We start from the raw sequence: 21,242 nt of genomic DNA on the forward strand, positions 1-21,242 counted from the left end.
TGACTTATTTTTAATAATATCAAACTTGTAGTTTTTCATATATTGCCCGGCAAACGTTTTTTATTATGTAGATTACATTCAAAAAAATAAACAAAACCCAACACTTTTACAAAATTACAAACAATTTCTATAGACCATTTATGAAACAATTAGTGCACACAAATATGTACTAAACAAAAACTGACAAGAACCGAGCATAAACTGAAACCGTAACCCAAAAATACACTGCTATTTCTCGAAGACCGGTTCCCAAATCGAAAAAACGAAACCGGTAGAACTGTCGGGCCGGTTTGGTTCTTGATTTTGGCCGAAGCCGGTTTCCGGTCGGGCCGGTTCCGACTGGTTCGGTTTGTTTCCTCATGCCTATCCTTTCTCCAAAATAAGGAAGATTTCAAAGCCTTCAAGTGCATAATTTCCAATCTTTCTATGGTTATTTTGTTGCATCTGATTGGTTGAACATGAATTCCTCTATTGGATAATAACATTTTTTTATATTGCTTTCGTTGTGCCTTTATAACTTGTTTGTATCCCCATAACCCAACAATATATTAGGGCTTTCATATGGTTTCCCATATTGTTATTATTATTACTTATTATTATGATAACTAACGGAATTAGTGTCGATTTTCATTACATATCTACTATGAGTTAAACAATTACATGTTATTTAATCTTTACTATTATATAAAGCATTTTGTATGTTTCTTGAAATTTAAGAGGTACAACCCATATTACGGCATGTACAAATTATTATGCAATACACCTACTATGTATGATGTAGACGGTTAAAGGCACTTAATTTAGGAATTAATGTATTAGTTTAGAAAGGAGTTAATTTAGAAAATTAAACACTAATTTCATTTCTCTGTCAAATAGCCAAAAACCCTAATCAGAGTGTTGCCATCACCGGAAACAAACCCACATCACTAACCGGTGCTCACTCCATCATCTGTAACGCCCCGATTCTGGTATGTTATGTAATATTATTATTTCTTCGAGTTACAAGAGGGACTCGACGAGTCAGTAGCCCGACTCGTCGAGTAGAGACGGGATTTCGAGCACGTTTAAGTTCGCGACTCGGCGAGTCCATCAGTCTGAATGAAAACCTAAATCCCCGGGTTTTGCACCCTATTTAAACCATGTTATGAACCCCAACCTCGTCTCCTTCACCCTCAGAGCATCATTTAGCAAACCCTAACCATTCCTTGAGCATTTTGAGCATTTCTTGTGTGAATCTTGAAGTTTTGAAGAGAAGAAGGAAGCTATATCCAAGGGAGTAGAAGGAGATCCAAGATCTTGCATCCATTGCAGAGTTTATTGAGGTAATAATCGGATTTCCTTTGTTTCTATAATTGACTTTCCTTTATTAAATCACATTTAGGCCATTTTATCCATTTCTTAGCTTGTTTATAGTAGAGAGATCACATTGGGGTGATTGGCCTTCGGGTCTAGCCATGTTTCAGTCCCAAAGACGTAGATCTAACACCTTTATGGAGCCATTTTGCATGAAAGCCCTAGATCTACTCCTTTAAGTGTCTTTTGAGCCTTTAAATCCCTTTTCATGCATATGTACACGTAAATTTGGAAACTTTACGTGGTAACCAAGCTTTATGAACCCAGATCTATAAGTTGTATGCATTGGATTTGAGCAGAATCATCGGAGTAGTGTTGCATGCAACCGACTCAACGAGTTGTTCTTCAGACTCTGCGAGTCGAGTCACGAGTCCCCAATTTCTTCCCCTTTTATGTGTTATGCCGAGTGGAACCAGTGAATTATAGGTGGACTCAGTGAGTCGGAGATCAGACTCATTCATGGAGGGACTCGGCGAGTTAATGCCCTGACTCGGCGAGTCCAAGGCAATCTTCATACCTCAAGAACAGACTCGATGAGTTGTTCACACAACTCGGTGAGTCACAGCCAGAGTGTTCATGTGTTGAAGGAGGACTCGACGAGTTGTTCATACAACTCGGCGAGTCGGATGCAGATTGACTGAGTGTTAGTATCGAAGAGGAACTCGTCGAGTCTATGCCAAACTCGACGAGTAGTAGCGAGCAGAAGTGAGAAAGTGAGAGTAAGGACTCGACGAGTTGGTGGGCCAACTCAACGAGTCAGGTCAACTGTATGTTGACTTCGACCAAGAGATTAACTTTGACCAGGGGTAAAATAGTCATTTTACCCTCGGTATAGTTATCAGTGATTGATTGAGTGTACTGATGGAAATTGTAGCCGAGGAGATACCGGAGCAGCAACATACAGTTTCCCGAGCAGTTCATTCAGCAGTCAGATTACAAGGTGAGTTTCCTTCTAGTAGGAACGGGTCTACGGCCATAATGTCGGCCCGTTTTGTTAGCAGCAGTTTCCGGACTTTGGTCAGATGCAGTAGTTAGTATGTCTGATGCCTTCGTGGCTCAGATAGGATTTATGTGTTATGTGTTCCGGGCTACGGCCCGATGCAGTATGCAGTATATGTGTTTATGCTAGTTGATATATTTATGCTATGCTATGTTCGGTTAGTTCCGGACTTCGGTCTGATGCAGTTTCCGGACTTCGGTCCGATGCAGGGGGCAAGGCCCCGGACAGTTTCGGACTTCGGTCCGATGCAGTAGTTCCAGACTTCGGTCCGATGCAATTTCCGGACTTCAGTCCGATGCATAGGGCAAGGCCCTGGTTAGTTCCAGACTCCGGTCCGATGTAGTTTCCGGACTTCGGTCCGATGCAGTGGGCAAGGCCCAGTAGTTGATTATTTGTTGTATGGTATGTGGTATTTTGGGGGAGCTCACTAAGCTTCGTGCTTACGGTTTTCAATTTTGGTTTCGGGTACTTCCGCAAACAAGGGGAAGATCTCGGGATGATGGCATCGCACACACCACAGCTTCCGTTTTTATTTCCTGGGGGATTGTTCAGTTTTTCTTTAGATGTGACTTGATATAGTTCGATACAGTTTTTATCATGATACTTGTTTCTGGGTTGAGATATTGATGCATAATTTTTATGAAATAACTTTCAGTATATGATTTTCAGTAGTAATAAAACAAAAAATTTTGGGATGTTACAAGTTGGTATCAGAGCCTTGGTTTGAGGGATTCAGGTACACTTTCGGGTGCATCTGAACTCAAACTAAGGAAATGGTAAAAGGTTTTTTTTTAAAAAGAAAAACATTTTTGAAAAAGAACTTAGAAAGAAAAAGAGTTTTGATAAAGAGAAAAGTGTGTGGTGCATGCGATCAGCCGAGCTCAAGTAAGTACTCCCAAATTACCCAAACAAGTTTATGTTATCAGTTTCAGTTTCAGTAGAACAGCATGCTAGTATAGGACTAAGGATCTAGGAGGATGCCTTATGTGCCTGCTTTATTTGTTCCATCTTTATGAGAATTGAATGCTAGTATTGAGTAGACAACAGTAGGATAGCATGTTTAGGTTATGCCTGATAGTATGAGTTTAACATTGTATGCCAGTACAGTTTCTCGTTATGAGGATAAAATTGCTAGAGTAGCTTCCGGTGTCCGAATGCTACTTGTTTCGTGCTTTCTAGGACTCTGAGTGATGGGAGTTAGCCATTAGGTGAATACGTCACATTACATGTGGTCAGGGTTGAATAATCTCAGAGTGTTGGATTTGGCCCTGCTGCACAGCTCTTGTTTGAGTCTAACCATTGTAGGGACGAGTCTTTTACTTGAAGGATTATCTGAGCCTCGTCACATGTGGTGGTATTCAGATAATGGCTAATTGGCATTACAAGGAGGCCTTCAGCAGCTGAGGACGGGTTAGGTTGAGTCAAAGATTTCCGTAGGGCAAGCCTAGGATGAGAATAGTAGAGATCAGCAGTAGTAGTAGTGGCTTGGTGGAGTTGAGGCAGTTCTTGAGGAAAGTACGGATAGATGTGGAAGGTAGTAGGGGCCCATACTACTGGAAGCAGAGGATCCGTACTTGAATCGAGGAAGACTGAGATGAGACCGGAAGGCCTGTAGTAGTGATCCCTCGAGATATATCAGTGTTTCTGACGTTTATCGTAATGTGTTTTTTCAGAATGGTAGTTTTGCGCCCTAGACCAGCTAGCGGCAGTTCGGGTGCCGGAGAGGGATCAGGATCAGGCTCGGGAGCCGAGCTTCTAGATGAGCAGACCAGGGAGTTTCTCTCTTCAGAGATTACTCGCATCATACTTGATCAGACTCCTGTGATTTTCGGTTCGATCAAGGAGGGTATCCTAGAGTTGATGGATGAGAGGTTGGGCACTTTCCATGCCGAGGTGGCGGCCATGATGGGGTCGCGCACGCTTACGTTCAGGGAGTTCCGGGCATGTGGAGCTCTAGATTACCACAGGGCGCGAGACCCTATAGCGAGTACCAGATGGTTGGCGGATGTGGCCAACGCTTTCCGCACGAGCAGGTGTCCCGAGGGGGACAAGGTTAGATTGGCGTCATGTCTTTTGAAGGATAGGGCACGGGATTGGTGGGAGGAGGTCGGACATGCCATTGGAGATGACGCAGCATTGGATGCCATGACCTGGGCTGACTTTACTACTAGGTTCAGAGCTGAATTCGCACCGGTTATCGAGGTGCAGCAGTTAGCGAGGGAGTTTCAAGACCTCACCCAGACTATAGAGACAATGACGGAGATTACCGCTAAGTTCAGGGATAGGGCACTTCTCGTTCCTCAGTACGTAGCAGATGAGGAAATGAAGAAGGCCCGTTATCATGAGATGCTGCGGAGTGATATCCGCCAGTTTATGAGCCGGTCCAGCTGTAAAACACTGGATGACATGATTTTCATGGCAAGAGAGAGAGAGAGAGATAGAGAGAGAGAGAGAGAGAGAGAGAGATTGACCTTGAGATGGAGAAGAAGAGGAAGTCGGAGGAGGCTCCAGGTATACGGGGTTCGGGCAAAAAGCCCAAGGTTTCAGATCATAGATCCAGAAGTCAGCAGAGCCACGGTTAGTGTGGAAAGTGTGGGAGATTGCACAATGGGGCGTGCAAGGCAGGGACTGCCGGCTGCTACAAGTGCAGTCGGACTGGGCATATGAGCACAGATTGTACAGCTACTACTACCGCCATTGCGGCATCAGATCTTATTTGCTTCCAGTGCAATCAGAGGGGACATAAAAAGTCCCAGTGTCCGAGTTTAGCTGCTGTGGGGAAGGTGTTAGCACTTGCCCCTGCTAGTTTGAGGATTACAGACGGTCGTCAGGGCCGAGCTGAGACGCCGGTGGCGAAGAGTAGGGCTTTTCAGCTGACATCAGAGGAGGCGCGAGCGAATCCTGATGTGGTGACGGGTATGCATTTTTCCCTTATCTCTGCTTTTATTATTGATTGTTTCTTATGATTATATGTTTTGTATAGGTTCGTTCTCGGTGAACGGAATTTCAGCTACAGTATTGTTTGATTCGGGGGCTACCCGGTCATTCGTCTCTCTTGCGCTTAACAAAAGGTTTAGCAGAGCTCCAGGGGAGCTAGATTGTCCACTTGAGGTCGAGATAGCAGCTGACATGACCGTTAGGGTCGTGAGAGTGCACAGAGGATGTTCCCTACAGTTATTCGATGAGCAGTTTCCGGTGGACTTGGTCCCTATTCCCCTGCGAGGGAATAAGGTCATAGTAGGCATGGATTGGCTGAGCCCCAATGGGGCGATGATAGATTATGAGTTGCAGTTAGTGAGGGTTCGCACTCCCAGTAGGGGAGAGTTAGTGATTCAAGGCGAGAGGCCGCAACGCGGGCCAGTTCTGTGTTCAGCAGCGAGAGCGAGGCGCTATTTCCAGCAAGGTTGCGTCGGTTATATTGTATATGTTTTAGATGCCCGGGAGAAGGGCAAGGCGATAGTTGAAGATATACTGGTAGTTCGAGATTACCCGGATGTATTTCCAGAGGATTTGCCTGGGATACCTCCCGAGAGACAGGTCGAGTTCGGGATTGACCTGATCCCTGGTGCGGCTCCGATAGCCAAGGCACCGTATTGGTTGGCTCCCCTAGAGATGCAGGAGTTGTCTACACAGCTGCAAGAGCTGCTAGACAAGGGTTTTATCAGGCCAAGCAGTTGGGAGCACCGATTGTGTTAATGAAGAAGAAGGATGGGTCGCACCGTATGTGCATAGACTACCGGGAGTTGAATAAGGTGACTGTGAAGAACCGTTACTCACTCCCGAGGATAGATGATTTGTTTGATCAGCTCCAGGGAGCGTCTTGGTTTTCCAAGATCGATCTACGCTCCAGGTATCATCAGATGCGAGTCAGAGAGAAGGACGTGCAGAAGACTGCTTTCAGGACTCGGTATGGTCATTATGAGTTCGTGGTGATGCCGTTTGGGCTCACCAATACTCCAGCCGTGTTCATGGATCTTATGAACTGCGTTTGTAGGCCGTTGTTGGATCGGTCGGTGATAGTGTTTATTGATGACATTTTGGTTTATTCCAAGACTCTGGAGCAGCACGAGGAGCACCGGAGAGAGGTGTTGGAGATTTTGAGAAGGGAGAGACTTTTCGCAAAGTTCTCCAAGTGCGAGTTCTGGTTGCGCGAGGTGCAGTTCCTTGGACACCTCGTCAACCAGGAGGGTATTTTGGTAGATCTGGCCAAGATAGAGGTCGTGATGCAGTGGGAGGTCCCGAGGTCTCCATCTGAGATTTGTAGCTTCCTAGGTTTGGCAGGGTACTACAGAAGGTTCATTCAGGATTTCTCCAAGATAGCAGTACCACTCACCCGACTGACTAAGAATTCGGTGGTTTTTCGCCGGGGGCCTGAGCAGCAGGCAGCATTTGAGACCCTTAGGCAGAGATTGTGTGAGGCACCGATCCTTACCCTGCCAGAGGGAATAAAGGATTTTGTAGTATACTGTGATGCATCGATTACAGGTATGGGAGCAATGTTGATGCAGCGAGGCCGTGTGATAGCTTACGCCTCAAGACAGTTGAAGCCTCACGAGGCTAACTATCCTACACATGATTTAGAGCTGGGGGCGGTGGTGTTTGCCATCAAGATTTGGAGACATTACCTCTATGGGGTCCGTTGTACCATTTACACGGATCACAAGAGTCTGAGGTACCTCATGGATCAGCCGAATCTGAACATGAGGCAGAGGCGATGGTTGGATATGTTGAAGGATTACGATTGTGAGATCCTTTATCATCCGGGGAAGGCCAATGTGGTGGCCGACGCCCTGAGCCGCAAGACGACGGCAGTCCCGATCAGGGACATATGTCTGAGGATGACAATGATTACTCCATTATTAGAGCGTGTCACACCCCGCTAAAGCGGAAACACGAGGCGTGGCAGTATAAAGGGTTTCATAGCAAAAGTTAAAAGATAACACCAACCATAGTATTAAAAATCATTACAAATTTACAATGGGTTTGAACAAATTTTAAAAGAAATTACAATGTAAATTGAAATACAACACATGCGAATGCTCCTAAAAGTGAAGTGTCGCTAAGTGCCACTTACTCGATGATTCCTGAAAAAGCATGTAAAACGAGCGTCAACTATAAAAATAGTTGGTGAGTACTCACAAGTTTAACAAAATAATATTGGTTCATGAATTGAAATCAAAGTTTTGATAAAAGTTTCCAATAATAAAAGTATATTGTTAAAAGGAGTAAATAAGTTTGTAAAAACAAAGTTCTTTGTCATCATGAGAGATAAAGTATGTTGCCCGAATAAGATGCAACATTCATATTCTCATGGAAGATAAAGTTCATTACTCAAACGAGTAAACAAGTTTCATTGCTAAAATGAGCAATCAATTTCATTGCTACAAGGAGCAAACAATTTCATTGCTAAAACATGTATATAACTTTTCAGTAATAAAAGTTCGTTGTTGTACTGAGAAACAAAGTTCATTGCTATAATGAGAAACAAAGTTGATTGCTATTATTGATAACAAGTTTATTGCTATAACAAGAAACGAGTTTGTATGTGTATGAGCAAACAATGAGTCTCAACCAAACCTATGACTGAAGCCCTATCAAGATCTATGCTTATCGTTCCATAGATGAATATGGTATCATGCACTCCAGCAATAGGGCGAGTGAGGAGTTGTCAATTCCTAATAGCGCTATCCATAATGACCATTGGCTCAAAGAGTTAATGGTTAGAGATAAGGGAAGGGCCTTAGTACGATAAGTTCTCATGTTTCGTGTTGCATAGACATACATAGAGAGACATAACAATACAATAGCAATCATGTTTGATACAAATCAATTTAAATACAACATGCAAATAATAGTTTTTCTGGACATGCTTTTCCACTCCAAAACATAAAAACTGAAAATAGGGGAGTGCGTGAATACTCACAATATGCAAAATATAGTAATCAAGTTTATACGAGTCAATTAAATATAACGAACATAAGTAGTTTAGGACATGCTTTTCCACCCCAAAACATAAAAACCGAAAATAGGGGAGTACGTGAATACTCACAATGCATTGAGATGATGCAAATGGTGCCTTGACTATGTTCCACGTGTACCACTACCGATTCCTACAATAATGGTATTCGCTAGTGAGTCTCTAATCGAAATCTAACACTAGTATACTTACTACTACGATAAAATTATGTCAATAGTGTGTCAAAATTTAATATTGATAAGTTACAAACATTTTTCTGTTAAAATTAAATTCCATTATTGAAATGTTAACATTTAACATTTTAGAGGTGTTCCAATGATTAAATATTCAAAACTAAATCAATTTAGTTCTAAAATTTCCCAAACTTTGCATTTTAGTTTTAATTGAAGTCAAAGACCTCAAGATAAATTTTCTTGAACTTTTGATTTGTCTAACTATTTTTCACCATTTTAGTTTCTTGAATAACCGTAAAATCATGAAAAATACTAAACAGTTAATAAAAATTACCAAACTTCAGATTTTGGTTCTAAATGTATTAAAAGACTTATAGATAAATTTTCATGGATTATGGATATGCATAACCATTTTTCATATATTTAATTCTCTAAATATATAAAAATTCATGAAAAATAGAAATCAGTTAAGAAAATGCCCCAAACTTTTTATAGTAATGTCATTACACATACTTAAGCTGGAAAAAATATACAAATCGGTTTCTAAACTGTTTAACCCAAATTTTATGATTTTTATGCATTTATTCTAATAAAAACGGGGATAAATAGAAAACAGTTTCCAAAATTACCCGAAATTTTCGTAACACTTTTATTATACATGTAGAAGCTAATATAAAAGGTATTTTTCAATTAGTCTTTCTATTTTTCTTTGTTTTATCCTCTTAAATAATCATTAATTGGAGAATAATTATTAAACAGTTAAAGTAAATTATCAAATTTTTTTGTAAAGTTCATTTACTGTGTAAATAATCTGGGAAAAATACCAAATATGGTTTTTATATACTGAAATCTGATTTTGTGTATTTAAGTGTATTTTAAGTGTATTTAAGTGTATTTAACCTTAGAAAATAGGAGAAAAAGAGTTTACAGTAAAGAAAAATCATCAACATTTTTATGTAACCTCCTACTGTACAACATGATGTTCTGGTAAAATTTCATGAATTTTGGATAATCAGAACTATTTTTCCTATTTTTAGGCCATTATAATTACCAAAAATTGGGAAAAATAGGAAGGCATGATGAAAAATTCTGAAATTATTTTTCTAAGTCTCCAAAATTGTTAGATACAATTTTCACACTCCCTAAAGTGGTTTTGTGATTTATTATACCCAAACAAAAAGAAAATCTAAAATCATACTAAACAGCAACATAAATCGATGAAATTTAATGAGAGGTCATTATTCACCATAGGGGTCATCCACGAATTTATTCCGGATTTATAGACCTATGGAAGTATTTTATACGATTTATTGCCCTATTTTATTGCATTAATTATAATAATTTGAGAAAAATGAATTATCTTCTGGAAATTTACAGAGCATCTTATTTTGTTGATGAGAATCTGGGAAAAATCAGATTTGGTCAGAAAATGATTTTTAGATATTTATTTGGAAATAAATCTTTCATTAACATATTTGAAAGCTTTTTAACAACAAACTTTGATCATCAAGCATCTAAGCTTGAAGATCATCACATGCATGTTGTTTTGAAGACCATTCATGAGTTTGAAATGTTCAAAAATCATTTTTGATAGAAAAATTTTGATGCATGTGGTGATTTTCCACCAAAACGTGTAGAAAAGTGCATTTTCATGGTTTTGACTTAGGTTTAGGTCCTTGGATTTCACCATTTACAACATGCATGTTGTTTTTGGGTGAAATCCTACCACAATCATCATCAAAACCGTGAGTAAGTGCAAATATTCATGATTTTACAATAGAATGGAGTAGAAGATGGAGAAAATCCATGAAAACAAGTAAAAGTTGAAGGAAAAGAGAAGGAAAATGAATGATTTTCGGGTTTACCTTTAAGAACACCTCAAGATGATTAAGATTTAGAGATCAAGGTGTGTTCTATGACCCATTTTCTGGAGAATTTCGTGGTTGAGGGAGAGAGGAAGAGAGAATAGAGAGAAAATGAAGTGAGTGAGTGTGAGAGAAAAAAGAGATGGAGTGGGTGAGTGAAATTGATTAATGACTTGGGAAAATGGTGTATTGGGAAGAGGATGAGGGTCTTGGGAGAGGGGAGTCCGAATTTGGAGTGGAGAGAGGGTCTCCCTCTCTTAAATTTTATAAAATATAACTTTATTTTATAAAAATATCAAGTTTTTATAAAACATGCACCTTATTCTAAATTTTCCTTCACAAAACCTTGATTTTTGGCTTAGAAAATAAGGTTAAATACTAATGACTTAATTTTTTTTTGGTTATATTTTACTAAATTGAGTTATTTTAAATTGATATTATATAGTCCATACCAAATTTATGGATTTTTAGGTGTTAAAGTTTATAAATTTGAGTTTTTAGGGCATTTAGGGTTTTTGAGAGTTTGTAAGTCTTTGGATATCAAAATTAATTAAATTTTGAGACTTCAAACTATTTTAGAGTTTCATAACTCTTATTCAAGTTATAAATAATGTTTGTAATATTTTTTTTCTTTTATCGGCTTATTGGCATTCTATGTAGTGATTCCGAGATTCAAGCGAAATTGAGGAATCAAGTATACTAGTCCTACTCTTCAACTTTGACTTAAGTTTCTATGTGACTTTGACCTAATTTCTACCAATAGGTCAAGTGCATGATGTGTGTATATGATTCATGAAATGGTGTTCAAGTCAAAGAGTGACCCTAATATAGATAGTCACTACAGCTCAGTAGATGTAGAATTCACATATCAATGTGAAATCTAAGTACACTATCCATTGATTCTAATTGTTTCCAAGTTTCTAGTAGGTTATAAATTAGCTTCTAGTTACTAAGTCTAGTATGTGTAGTGCCTATATGTGCAACTAAGTCTAGTCAAATCTAGAACCGACTCGAATTTTGACGGTTGTCACAGAGCGGATCAGAGAGGCTCAGGTCGAGGGCCTCAAGGAGGAGAGACAGAAGTGTGAGGGGATTGTGGGCCGAGTAGCTTCTTTTGACTACGACAGCCAAGGATTGTTGACTCTTCATGGGAGAGTATGGGTACCGTACTGGGGCGGAGTACGGAAAATGTTGATGGACGAGGCTCATAAGTCTCGATTTTCCATCCATCTAGGGGCAACGAAGATGTATAGGGATCTTCGACCCGACTATTGGTGGCCCTGTATGAAGCGGGATGTCGCCTGGTATGTGGAGAGGTACCTGACCTGCAGGAAGGTTAAGGCGGAGCACCAGAGGCCTCACGGCAAGATGCAGCCGTTGGACATCCCAGTGTGGAAATGGGAGGATATCATTATGGATTTTATCACTAAGCTTCGCAGGACCGCACGTGGAGTGGATTCTATTTGGGTTATAGTGGATTGGTTAACGAAGAGTGCTCATTTTATACCTATCCAGGAGAGCATATCGGCTGAGAAGCTAGATGATATATATGTGCGAGAGGTTGTGGCACGGCATGGAGTGCCTGTATCAGTGGTGTCAGACAGAGATGTTCGTTTTACTTCCAGATTCTGGAAGCGGTTTCACGATGAGATGGGTACTCGTCTCCATTTCAGCACCGCTTTCCACCCTCAGATGGACGGGCAGAGCGAGAGGACGATTTAGACTCTTGAGGACATGCTCGGGGCATGCGTCCTAGATTTCGGTGGCAGTTGGGATACGTATCTTCCGTTAGCGGAATTTTTGTATAACAACAGTTATCATGCGAGTATTGACCGCCTTCCCTTCGAGATGCTCTATGGGAGGAAGTGCGGGACCCCAATTTGTTGGGGCGAGGTCGGTCAGCGCGTCATTAGGAGCACCGAGGTGGTGCTCAAGACGACAGAGTTAATCCAGCAGGTTCGTAGTAGACTGCAGACTGCGCAGAGTCAGCAGAAGAGTTATGCCGACAGGAGGCGTTCAGACTTGGAGTTTCAGGTGGGCGATATGGTCCTCCTAAAGGTATCACCCTGGAAGGGTGTCATCAGATTCCAAAAGAGGAGCAAGTTGGGCCCCAGGTTCATCGGTCCTTTTAGGGTTTTGGCCCGGGTGGGTCATGTTGCTTATCAGTTGGATCTTCCGGTAGAGCTTGGATAGATCCACAACACTTTCCATGTTTCTCAGTTGAGAAAGTGTTTGGTGGACGAGTCAGCAGTTGTACCCTTGGAAGATATCCAGGTTGATAGCAGCATGAATTATATTGAGAGACAGGTTGCGATCTTGGATCAAAAGACGAAGACCATGAGGAACAAGGTGGTTCAGTTGGTAAAGGTGCAGTGGCAGCACCGGAAGGGATCTGAGTTGGCATGGGAGGCAGAGAAGGAGATGATGGCGCACTACCCAGAGTTATTTCCAAATGCAGCAGCAGCAGACTTCGAGGACGAAGTCTGAGACAAGTGGGGGAGAGTTGTAACGCCCCGATTCTGGTATGTTATTTAATATTATTAGTTCTTCGAGTTTCAAGAGGTACTTGACGAGTCAGTAGCCCGACTCGTCGAGTAGAGACGGGATTTCAAGCACGTTTAAGTTGGCGACTCGGCGAGTCCATCAGTCTGAATGAAACCCTAAATCCCCGGGTTTTGCACCCTATTTAAACCATGTTATGAACCCCAACCTCGTCTCCTTCACCCTCAGAGCATCATTTAGCAAACCCTAACCATTCCTTGAGCATTTTGAGCATTTCTTGTGTGAATCTTGAAGTTTTGAAGAGAAGAAGGAAGCTAGATCCAAGGGAGTAGAAGGAGATCCAAGATCTTGCATCCATTGCAGAGTTTATTGAGGTAATAATTGGATTTCCTCTGTTTCTATAATTGATTCTCCTTTATTAAATCACATTTAGGCCATTTTATCCATTTCTTAGCTTGTTTATAGTAGAGAGATCACATTGGGGTGATTGGCCTTCGGGTCTAGCCATGTTTCAGTCCCAAAGACGTAGATCTAATACCTTTATGGAGCCATTTTGCATGAAAGCCCTAGATCTACTCCTTTAAGTGTCTTTTGAGTAGGGCTGGCAATGGAGCGGGTTTTGACCCTGATCCGATCCAAACCCTTAACAATTATACGGGTTTGGAGCATAGTTTTTGATTCGTTTACCCATTAACGACCCGTGCCCGCTAACCCTTTTATTAAAAGGGTCAGGTATGGATCATCACCCATCCGCTCCATTTATAACCTGCCCCATATAAATTTTAGAATTATACATTTGTATTTTATACTGCCTAAATTTTTCTTTAAATTCCAATCGTAAGTCCAAAGAGAAAATGCCAAAGACTAAACTATTTATACATAGGACTCGGAGACTCAACTTCTAGACTTCCGGTCTTCTCCAAAGAATCATGATGTCATTTCATTTATATTTCATCATGTAAACACCAATTTCATTTATAAATCAATAAATTCATTTATCAATTGGAAGAAAGTTTGTAATTGTTATTCTCTATCAATACAATCGAGGGTCAAAAACCAATTGGAAGTAACTACAATAATAATTTTAATTCCAATCGAAAGTCTTCGAGTACATAATGTGTTTTCTAAAGCAACATTTGTTTTATTTAACAAATGTGATTTTAGGATTTAAGTAAAATGGGTTTGATTATTCAAAAAACGTACGGGTTATGGAGCAGGTTTGGATATCTGCTGATTCGGTGGATAAGGGTATGGGTTTGATAATTCAAAACCCTGCGGGTTATGGAGCGGGTTTGGATCGGGTTTTGGAATTTGTTAAAAGGGTTTGGATCAAGGTCGATTCGCTCCAAACCCGCCCCATTGCCAGGTCTACTTTTAAGCCTTTAAATCCCTTTTCATGCATATGTACACGTAAAGTTGGAAACTTTACGTGGTAACCAAGCTTTATGAACCTAGATCTATAAGTTGTATGCATTGGATTTCAGCAGAATCATCGAAGTAGTGTTGCATGCAACCGACTCGACGAGTTGTTCTTCAAACTCAGTGAGTCGAGTCGCGAGTCCCCAATTTCTTCCCCTTTTATGTGTTATGCCGAGTGGAACCAGTGAATTATAGGTGGACTCAGTGAGTCGGAGATCGGACTCATTCATGGAGGGACTCGACGAGTCAATGCCCTGACTCGGCGAGTCCAAGGCAATCTTCATACCTCAAGAACAAAATCGATGAGTTGTTCACACAACTCGGCGAGTCACAGCCAGAGTGTTCATGTGTTGAAGGAGGACTCGACGAGTTGTTCATACAACTCGGCGAGTCGGATGCAGATTGACTGAGTGTTAGTATCGAAGAGGAACTCGTCGAGTCTATGCCAAACTCGACGAGTAGTAGCGAGCAGAAGCGAGAAAGTGAGAGTAAGGACTCGACGAGTTGGTGGCCCAACTCGACGACTCAGGTCAACTGTATGTTGACTTTGACCAAGAGGTTGGCTTTGACCAGGGGTAAAATAGTCATTTTACCCTCGGTATAGTTATCAGTGATTGATTGAGTGTACTTATGGAAATTATAGCCGGGGAGATAGCGGAGCAGCAGCACACAGTTTCCCGAGCAGTTCATTTAGCAGCCAGATTACGAGGTGAGTTTCCTTCTAGTAGGAACAGGTCTACGGCCACAATGTCGGCCCGTTTAGTTGGCAGCAGTTTTCGGACTTCGGTCAGATGCAGTAGTTAGTATGTCTGATGCCTTCGTGGCTCAGATAGGATTTATGTGTTATGTGTTCCGGGCTACGGCCTGATGTAGTATGCAGTATATGTGTTTATGCTAGTTGATATATTTATGTTATGTTATGTTCAGTTAGTTCCGGACTTCGGTCTGATGCAGTTTTCGGACTTCGGTCCGATGCAGGGGGCAAGGCACCAGACAGTTCTGGACTTCGGTCCGATGCAGTTTCCGGACTTCGGTCCGATGTAGAGGGCAAGGCCCTGGTTAGTTCCGGACTCCGGTCCGATGCAGTTTCCGGACTTCGGTCCGATGCAGTGGGCAAGGCCCAGTAGTTGATTATTTGTTGTATGGTATGTGGTAGTTTGGGGGAGCTCACTAAGCTTCGTGCTTACGGTTTTCAATTTTGGTTTCGGGTACTTCCGCAAACAAGGGGAAGAGCTCGGGATGATGGCATTGCACACACCACAGCTTCCGTTTTTATTTCCTGAGGGATTGTTTAGTTTTTCTTTAGATGTGACTTGATACAGTTCGATACAGTTTTTATCATGATACTTGTTTCTGGGTTGAGATATTGATGCATAATTTTTATGAAATAACTTTCAGTATATGATTTTCAGTAGTAATAAAACAAAAAATTTTGGGTCGTATTTTGGGATGTTACATCATCGCACCAGCAGCATGACACCACCCAATCTCCGCCGCCACCATCAACGCCCACCACCGCCACCAGATACCGCCAACATCGCGTACCATTAACTAGAAACAAACCCCTAATCTGGACCATCACCCTCTAATCCACTCTTTCAACCTTTTTTATTAGAATTTTGAAATCGAAAGGTTTCAATCACTCAGTTTTCAATATGTGCATGTTGATTCAAATATCCCTCCGATCGCACATCAGATGTGTCTTTGTTCCTTCCTTGCTATAAAGCCCACCGCCATGAAGTATTTCCTAATACAAACCCTAATCCATTTTTCCCTCCCTTAGACGAACACAATGAGTTTTTCTGGAAAATAATTTCGATTTTCTTTCCTTTTAATGATTTTGATTTGGTGTTTTGATTAGTTATCGGGTGAGATGGACGACCGACGAGTTGAATAAGGATAGTTTCTGCTGATTTGGTTTGGATCTGCGATGTTATCAAAGGTAAAATTAAGTTCTTTTTTTCTTTTTCTGTTTCTTCCTCTCTGCATCGATGTCTCTCTTTCTTTCACATTAGATCGGACTCTAATTAGAAATTATATATATCGGTTGATGTAGTTATCATATGATATCTATTAGTCTTCCATGCTCAACAAATCCATGTCCATTTATAGGGTTTTGCAGAGTATTTATGTTTTGGAAGCATATCACAACAAAAGGAATCATGATGTTAAAGCTTATCAAAGTAGGCTTTCATCTTGGCACTCGATACTACATAGCAATGGGCATAAATTTGTCTTACAAGTAAGCTTCACATATTTTAAGAAAACATTTTATAGTGATTAAATACTCTTATGTATGCTTCCTTTAACATCAATGATGGCCACTTCGGCTTACTACATTACAATATTACAGGATACGAAGTTGAGAAACATATTCTAATAGATTTCATGAAAGAAAAACTATAGGAACCTTATAAAACCCTAAAATAATACAGATTTGTTCTTCATCATAGTAATTATCTGTAGGTCTAGAAAACTTTGTGTAGAAAGGAAAGAGTTTCATTACATTAAGGTCGAGCATTTAAAGTTTTGACAATTTAAACCCATTGACTATGTTTTTTACTATTATGCTAACTTTGTTTTTTGTTACTTTAATTTCATCAGTCTATATTGTTTTTTGAACCTAAACTTGAGCCCTGACTTTTTGGAGGGAGGCATACACAATGGAAAAGTTTGTTAGATATTACTGGCAGTCAAGAAATTATAAATAGGTAATTGGCTATTTTCCTTATAGCGACGTAACTGGTTATGGAACCCGAGGCTGAAATGAAGGCCATATAAGATCCATGTTAGTTGTAATTCTTATTTTTAAAGTTTTATGTTCTTTTTAAAGCCATTTTTATACGAACACCCAATTGTTCAATGAAACTACTCAACGAGCATTCAACCTAGTTTTGGTGATGTTTTGGAAGCTAACATATGTTCAGTTGTTATTTTAGCTGTTTCTTGAAGTTATCATCTCAGCCGGTAAAGTGTGTAGATCTCGACCTAATTTTTTCTTTCAGTTGTTTAACATCGTATAAATAACTTTAGTTTTTCTTCTTTTTGAACCGTTACAAAGGAAGGCATTCGCATATTGGTTTCCAATTTTACTATCATTTCCAATTTGTAACATTGTTCTTATTTAACCCTTTTTTTCTTATTAAAGAAAACACTCTTTTATAAAACATGAATTTTCATTATTTTTCTTAATGAAGTTTGTGCCATATGCTTAAACAGGTTTTGGATGGCAGGGACAAAGCTCTTTAACTGGGTGATGTTGTTTTATTGAGTAGAAATTCTGAAAATCTACAACATACTTTTCATGGCAAAAATAACATATTATGTTTCATTTTTTATGACACGGTAGAAAACTATAAAAAATACAATAGGAATTTCATTTAAGTAACTTACTTTTTATGGAATAGATAGCATAATTTCCTTTTATTTTACCACATGTGTGACGTGTGACTGACCTATAGAAAGTTCAAAAAATATCATGGAATTTTAATTTTTTTTTCCTATCTGTAACATGCTTTAAATGATAGAAATAACAACTTACTTATCATTTTTTTTGACCATTTGTGTGTCATCGGAAGAAAAAGAAAAAAAATAGCGATGTACTTTCGCTTATTTCATATATGAGCTTACTTTTCATGACAAAATAACAACTTATTTTTCATTTTTCAAACGAGATGTGGATAAATGGTTGAAAGCTCAAAATTTAGCAAGTTAAGTTTTTAGCATCTAGGGTTAAAATAAATCAAATTAAACTAGGTGATTGTAATACATTATTAGCATCATAAGTTTTGATTTTTAACAAACCACTTCTAACATATATGGTCGATTTTTTTTGCCAAAATGAAACCATTATTTTAAGAGCCATGTAATTATATTTTAAGATTAAATGTAACCTCTAAGTAAAATATTCAGTTATTTTCGAAAACTAGCGTACAAGGTGGTTTTTTTACCAAGTTTATCGCATTACATATTACCAAATTTATTGCATTAATGTGGAAAAACGAAACTGCAATATATGCTGATGTACATTAGCAGTCATATTTTTAATACTTAAAATACATGTGAGATAAATGTAATTTTAAAACACAAATAACATAGATACGAAAGGTATATTTAAGAATGTTTAACTAGTTTTTCTTTAATTTTCATAAATTAAGGGAAATTGATCAATGAGAAACGGTTATAAGCAATTGAGAATAATTTTTTTTTACAAAAAGTTGTATATATTTTTTGCAAGACGAAGAAAAAAGAGTTGCGACTTTAAAAGATTTTTTTAGTGGTCAATGTTTTAGAATCAAAACATTCTTCAAACCAATCATAAAAATAGTCGAAAGAAGTCTTTGCACAATTGTTTGATTAATTGATGAGCTAATAACAACCTTAACAAAAAAAAAAAATAAATAAATAAAAGACGATTGTTTTAATAATCAATCAAAAACACCCCCTTAATTTCTACTTTGATAATAATGAGAAAAGGAAAGAGAAATAACAACGTTCACATAGAGATTTGATGAGCATTAAGAATATATACAAAAAAATATTTTGGACAAAACCTTAATAATTCAAATATATATACAATAGTCTTCACAATTTTTAGCTTATAGAAGCTTTTAGTTTGTGGCGTTTTTCAGTTTTTACCTTCTAAAAGATTTTAGTTTTAAGCTTGTAGCAATATAAGGTTAGATTTGATACATAACATTATCTTGAAGAAATTAAATTTTCTCAAGAAATAAAAAATTTGGAATTTAAGAGAAACGACAATGTGCATCACATTTGGCAAAAGTAGAATAAAACCCAAATACATACATAGAACTTTTTTTTATTATTATGTTAATTGTATATAACGAAAGTATTTTTGGTCTTTTTATGAAAATGTAACTTAGAATTGAATCCCTTAAATATGATAAACAGATAAAGGATGAAATATAATCAAGAATCAAAAAGAATCAGGTTTAATTTAACAAAACACAAACTTTTTATACATTTGCCCTTATTACGTTCATAAAGAGCTTAATAAGATCCCTAACATCCCTGAAAAATCACTACATTATACCCATAACACCAATGATATATCAAAAGCAGATTAACTACCCTGGAATACTTGACCATAATCAATATAAAAACATATGTGTTGTTGTGATTCAAGAATTGATGATACACAATGCAGGTCATAATTTGATGTCTAGGACTCTTGAAAGGAAGCTAGCTTAGCTTTAATCAACTAAATTGACAAATATATAATCAGACATTCAGAAAAACAAGTATAAATTGAAGCATTATAAACAAGAATCAAGTTTCATAATTAGCAAAAGATGATTGATTATATGGAAAACGGAAATAGGTAATCATGAAAACAGTCTAACAAAATTAAACTTCTACGAAAGATAACACCATAACAATGTCGCAAAATACTCTCAGAACAAGAAACAAGACACAAATTAAAAATAGTTTCAAAAAGGGCAATAACATTACTCTGTTTTCAACGGTATGATTTCTGGAACCTAGCACGAGCACCACGACCTCCAAACTTCTTCGGCTCGCACCTTCTCGGATCAGCAACGAGAAGAGTCCTGTCGTACCTCACGAGAATATCTTTGATTTCCTTCTTCTGTTCTTCATCAACGAATTTCTGGTAGTAAGCGACGAGAGCTTTCGAGATGCTTTGACGGATTGCGTAGATCTGAGAAGTGTGACCTCCACCCTTGACGCGGATCCTCATGTCAACGCCAGCAAACTTGTGGCGTCCAAGAAGAAGGATCGGCTCGAACGCCTTGTATCGGAGGATTTCAGGCTGAACAAGCTCGATTGGGACACCGTTGATTTTGATTAGGCCACGACCAGCCTTGCAGTGAGTTACGGCAACCGCCGTCTTCTTCCGGCCGAAGCATTGGACGGAATTTGGAGGAGCTGCCGCCATGTTTGTGAGAAACCCTAGTTGCCTAAGAGTGATCTCTGAGAGGAAGAAAATGTCAGGCGATGAATTGTGAGAGAGGAGTTTTATGAGCTGCGCTAGGGTTTTGTTATAAAATTTGTGGGCTTCATTCTTATGGGCCGAATAAATGTTCTTTTGGGTTGTTTGATCCATTAGAATGTTAGATGTTCTTCAAATGTGCATTAGATTTAAGTTTTAAAGCTCTATTGCTTCATTAGCCCATTAGAGACGGGCTTTTGATTCGTTTGGAGAAAACATGATCATATAATTTTCTTTGCTTAGAAAATTAGACATTGAGACAAATGAAAAAGTTGATGATGTTCCATAACACTAAAATCTTTGTATAATTCAAATTTCATAGCATTCTAATAAGCATATATAAGAATTTAGAGTGCATTGCATAAATGGTCTTTGGTTATTACAAATTCGTGTTATGAGTCTTAACTTTCAAAAATTTGACACAACCGGTCCTTATTGTTTTACTTTTTTGCATTTTCGATCCTTATTGCATTTATTGTATGTGGATATCCATTAAATGTCTTCATGTGCCCCTCACACGAGGGCATCTCCATCTTAAGTGTATGATTAGTCTAAGATCGAGGAGTCCTAGGACGATTGGGAATAATATGTGCATAATAGCTCGTTCTCACCTCAAAAATCTTTAGAACAATATATATGTCACCTCAATGTGCGAGTTATTTGTGTTAAAACTTAACTTTTGGTGAAATCAAGTGCAATTCAAAGAGAATGTAATATCATCTTGGATTTGAGGTAAATAACCAACACTTGTTCTTGCCCGGTGAAATTGGTATGATCTATGGTTTATAAAATTAACCTCAATGTTAAACGTTGTTTTTCATGATTCAGTTGATGTTAGATTGCAGAACAATGAGTGACAAAAACAAGTTTTCTTATAACATTAACATGATTGAGTCCAGAGCCATCAAAGTTGAAGTTGATAAGTTATAGGTTAGTAAAAGTGATGCAAGTGCAAGTTGATCGATGGAATTTGATCATTTTT

At 38.8% G+C, this 21,242-nt stretch overlaps 1 protein-coding gene across 1 annotated transcript; it reads right to left on the reverse strand.

Annotated features, from left to right (window-relative positions):
* Nucleotides 1-19,591: 19,591 nt before the first annotated feature.
* On the reverse strand, nucleotides 19,592-20,284 carry LOC145062536 (small ribosomal subunit protein uS9). The gene has a single exon (XM_079010126.1). It carries the CDS (start codon nucleotides 20,204-20,206, stop codon nucleotides 19,769-19,771), a length of 438 nt encoding a protein of 145 aa, XP_078866252.1. The 5' UTR covers nucleotides 20,207-20,284; the 3' UTR covers nucleotides 19,592-19,768.
* Nucleotides 20,285-21,242: the final 958 nt, after the last annotated feature.

The sequence above is a fragment of the Lactuca serriola genome, chromosome 7 (genome assembly GCF_051521515.1).
Source record: "Lactuca serriola cultivar US96UC23 chromosome 7, Lser_US96UC23_V15, whole genome shotgun sequence".
In the NCBI taxonomy this organism is placed as follows: domain Eukaryota; kingdom Viridiplantae; phylum Streptophyta; class Magnoliopsida; order Asterales; family Asteraceae; genus Lactuca; species Lactuca serriola.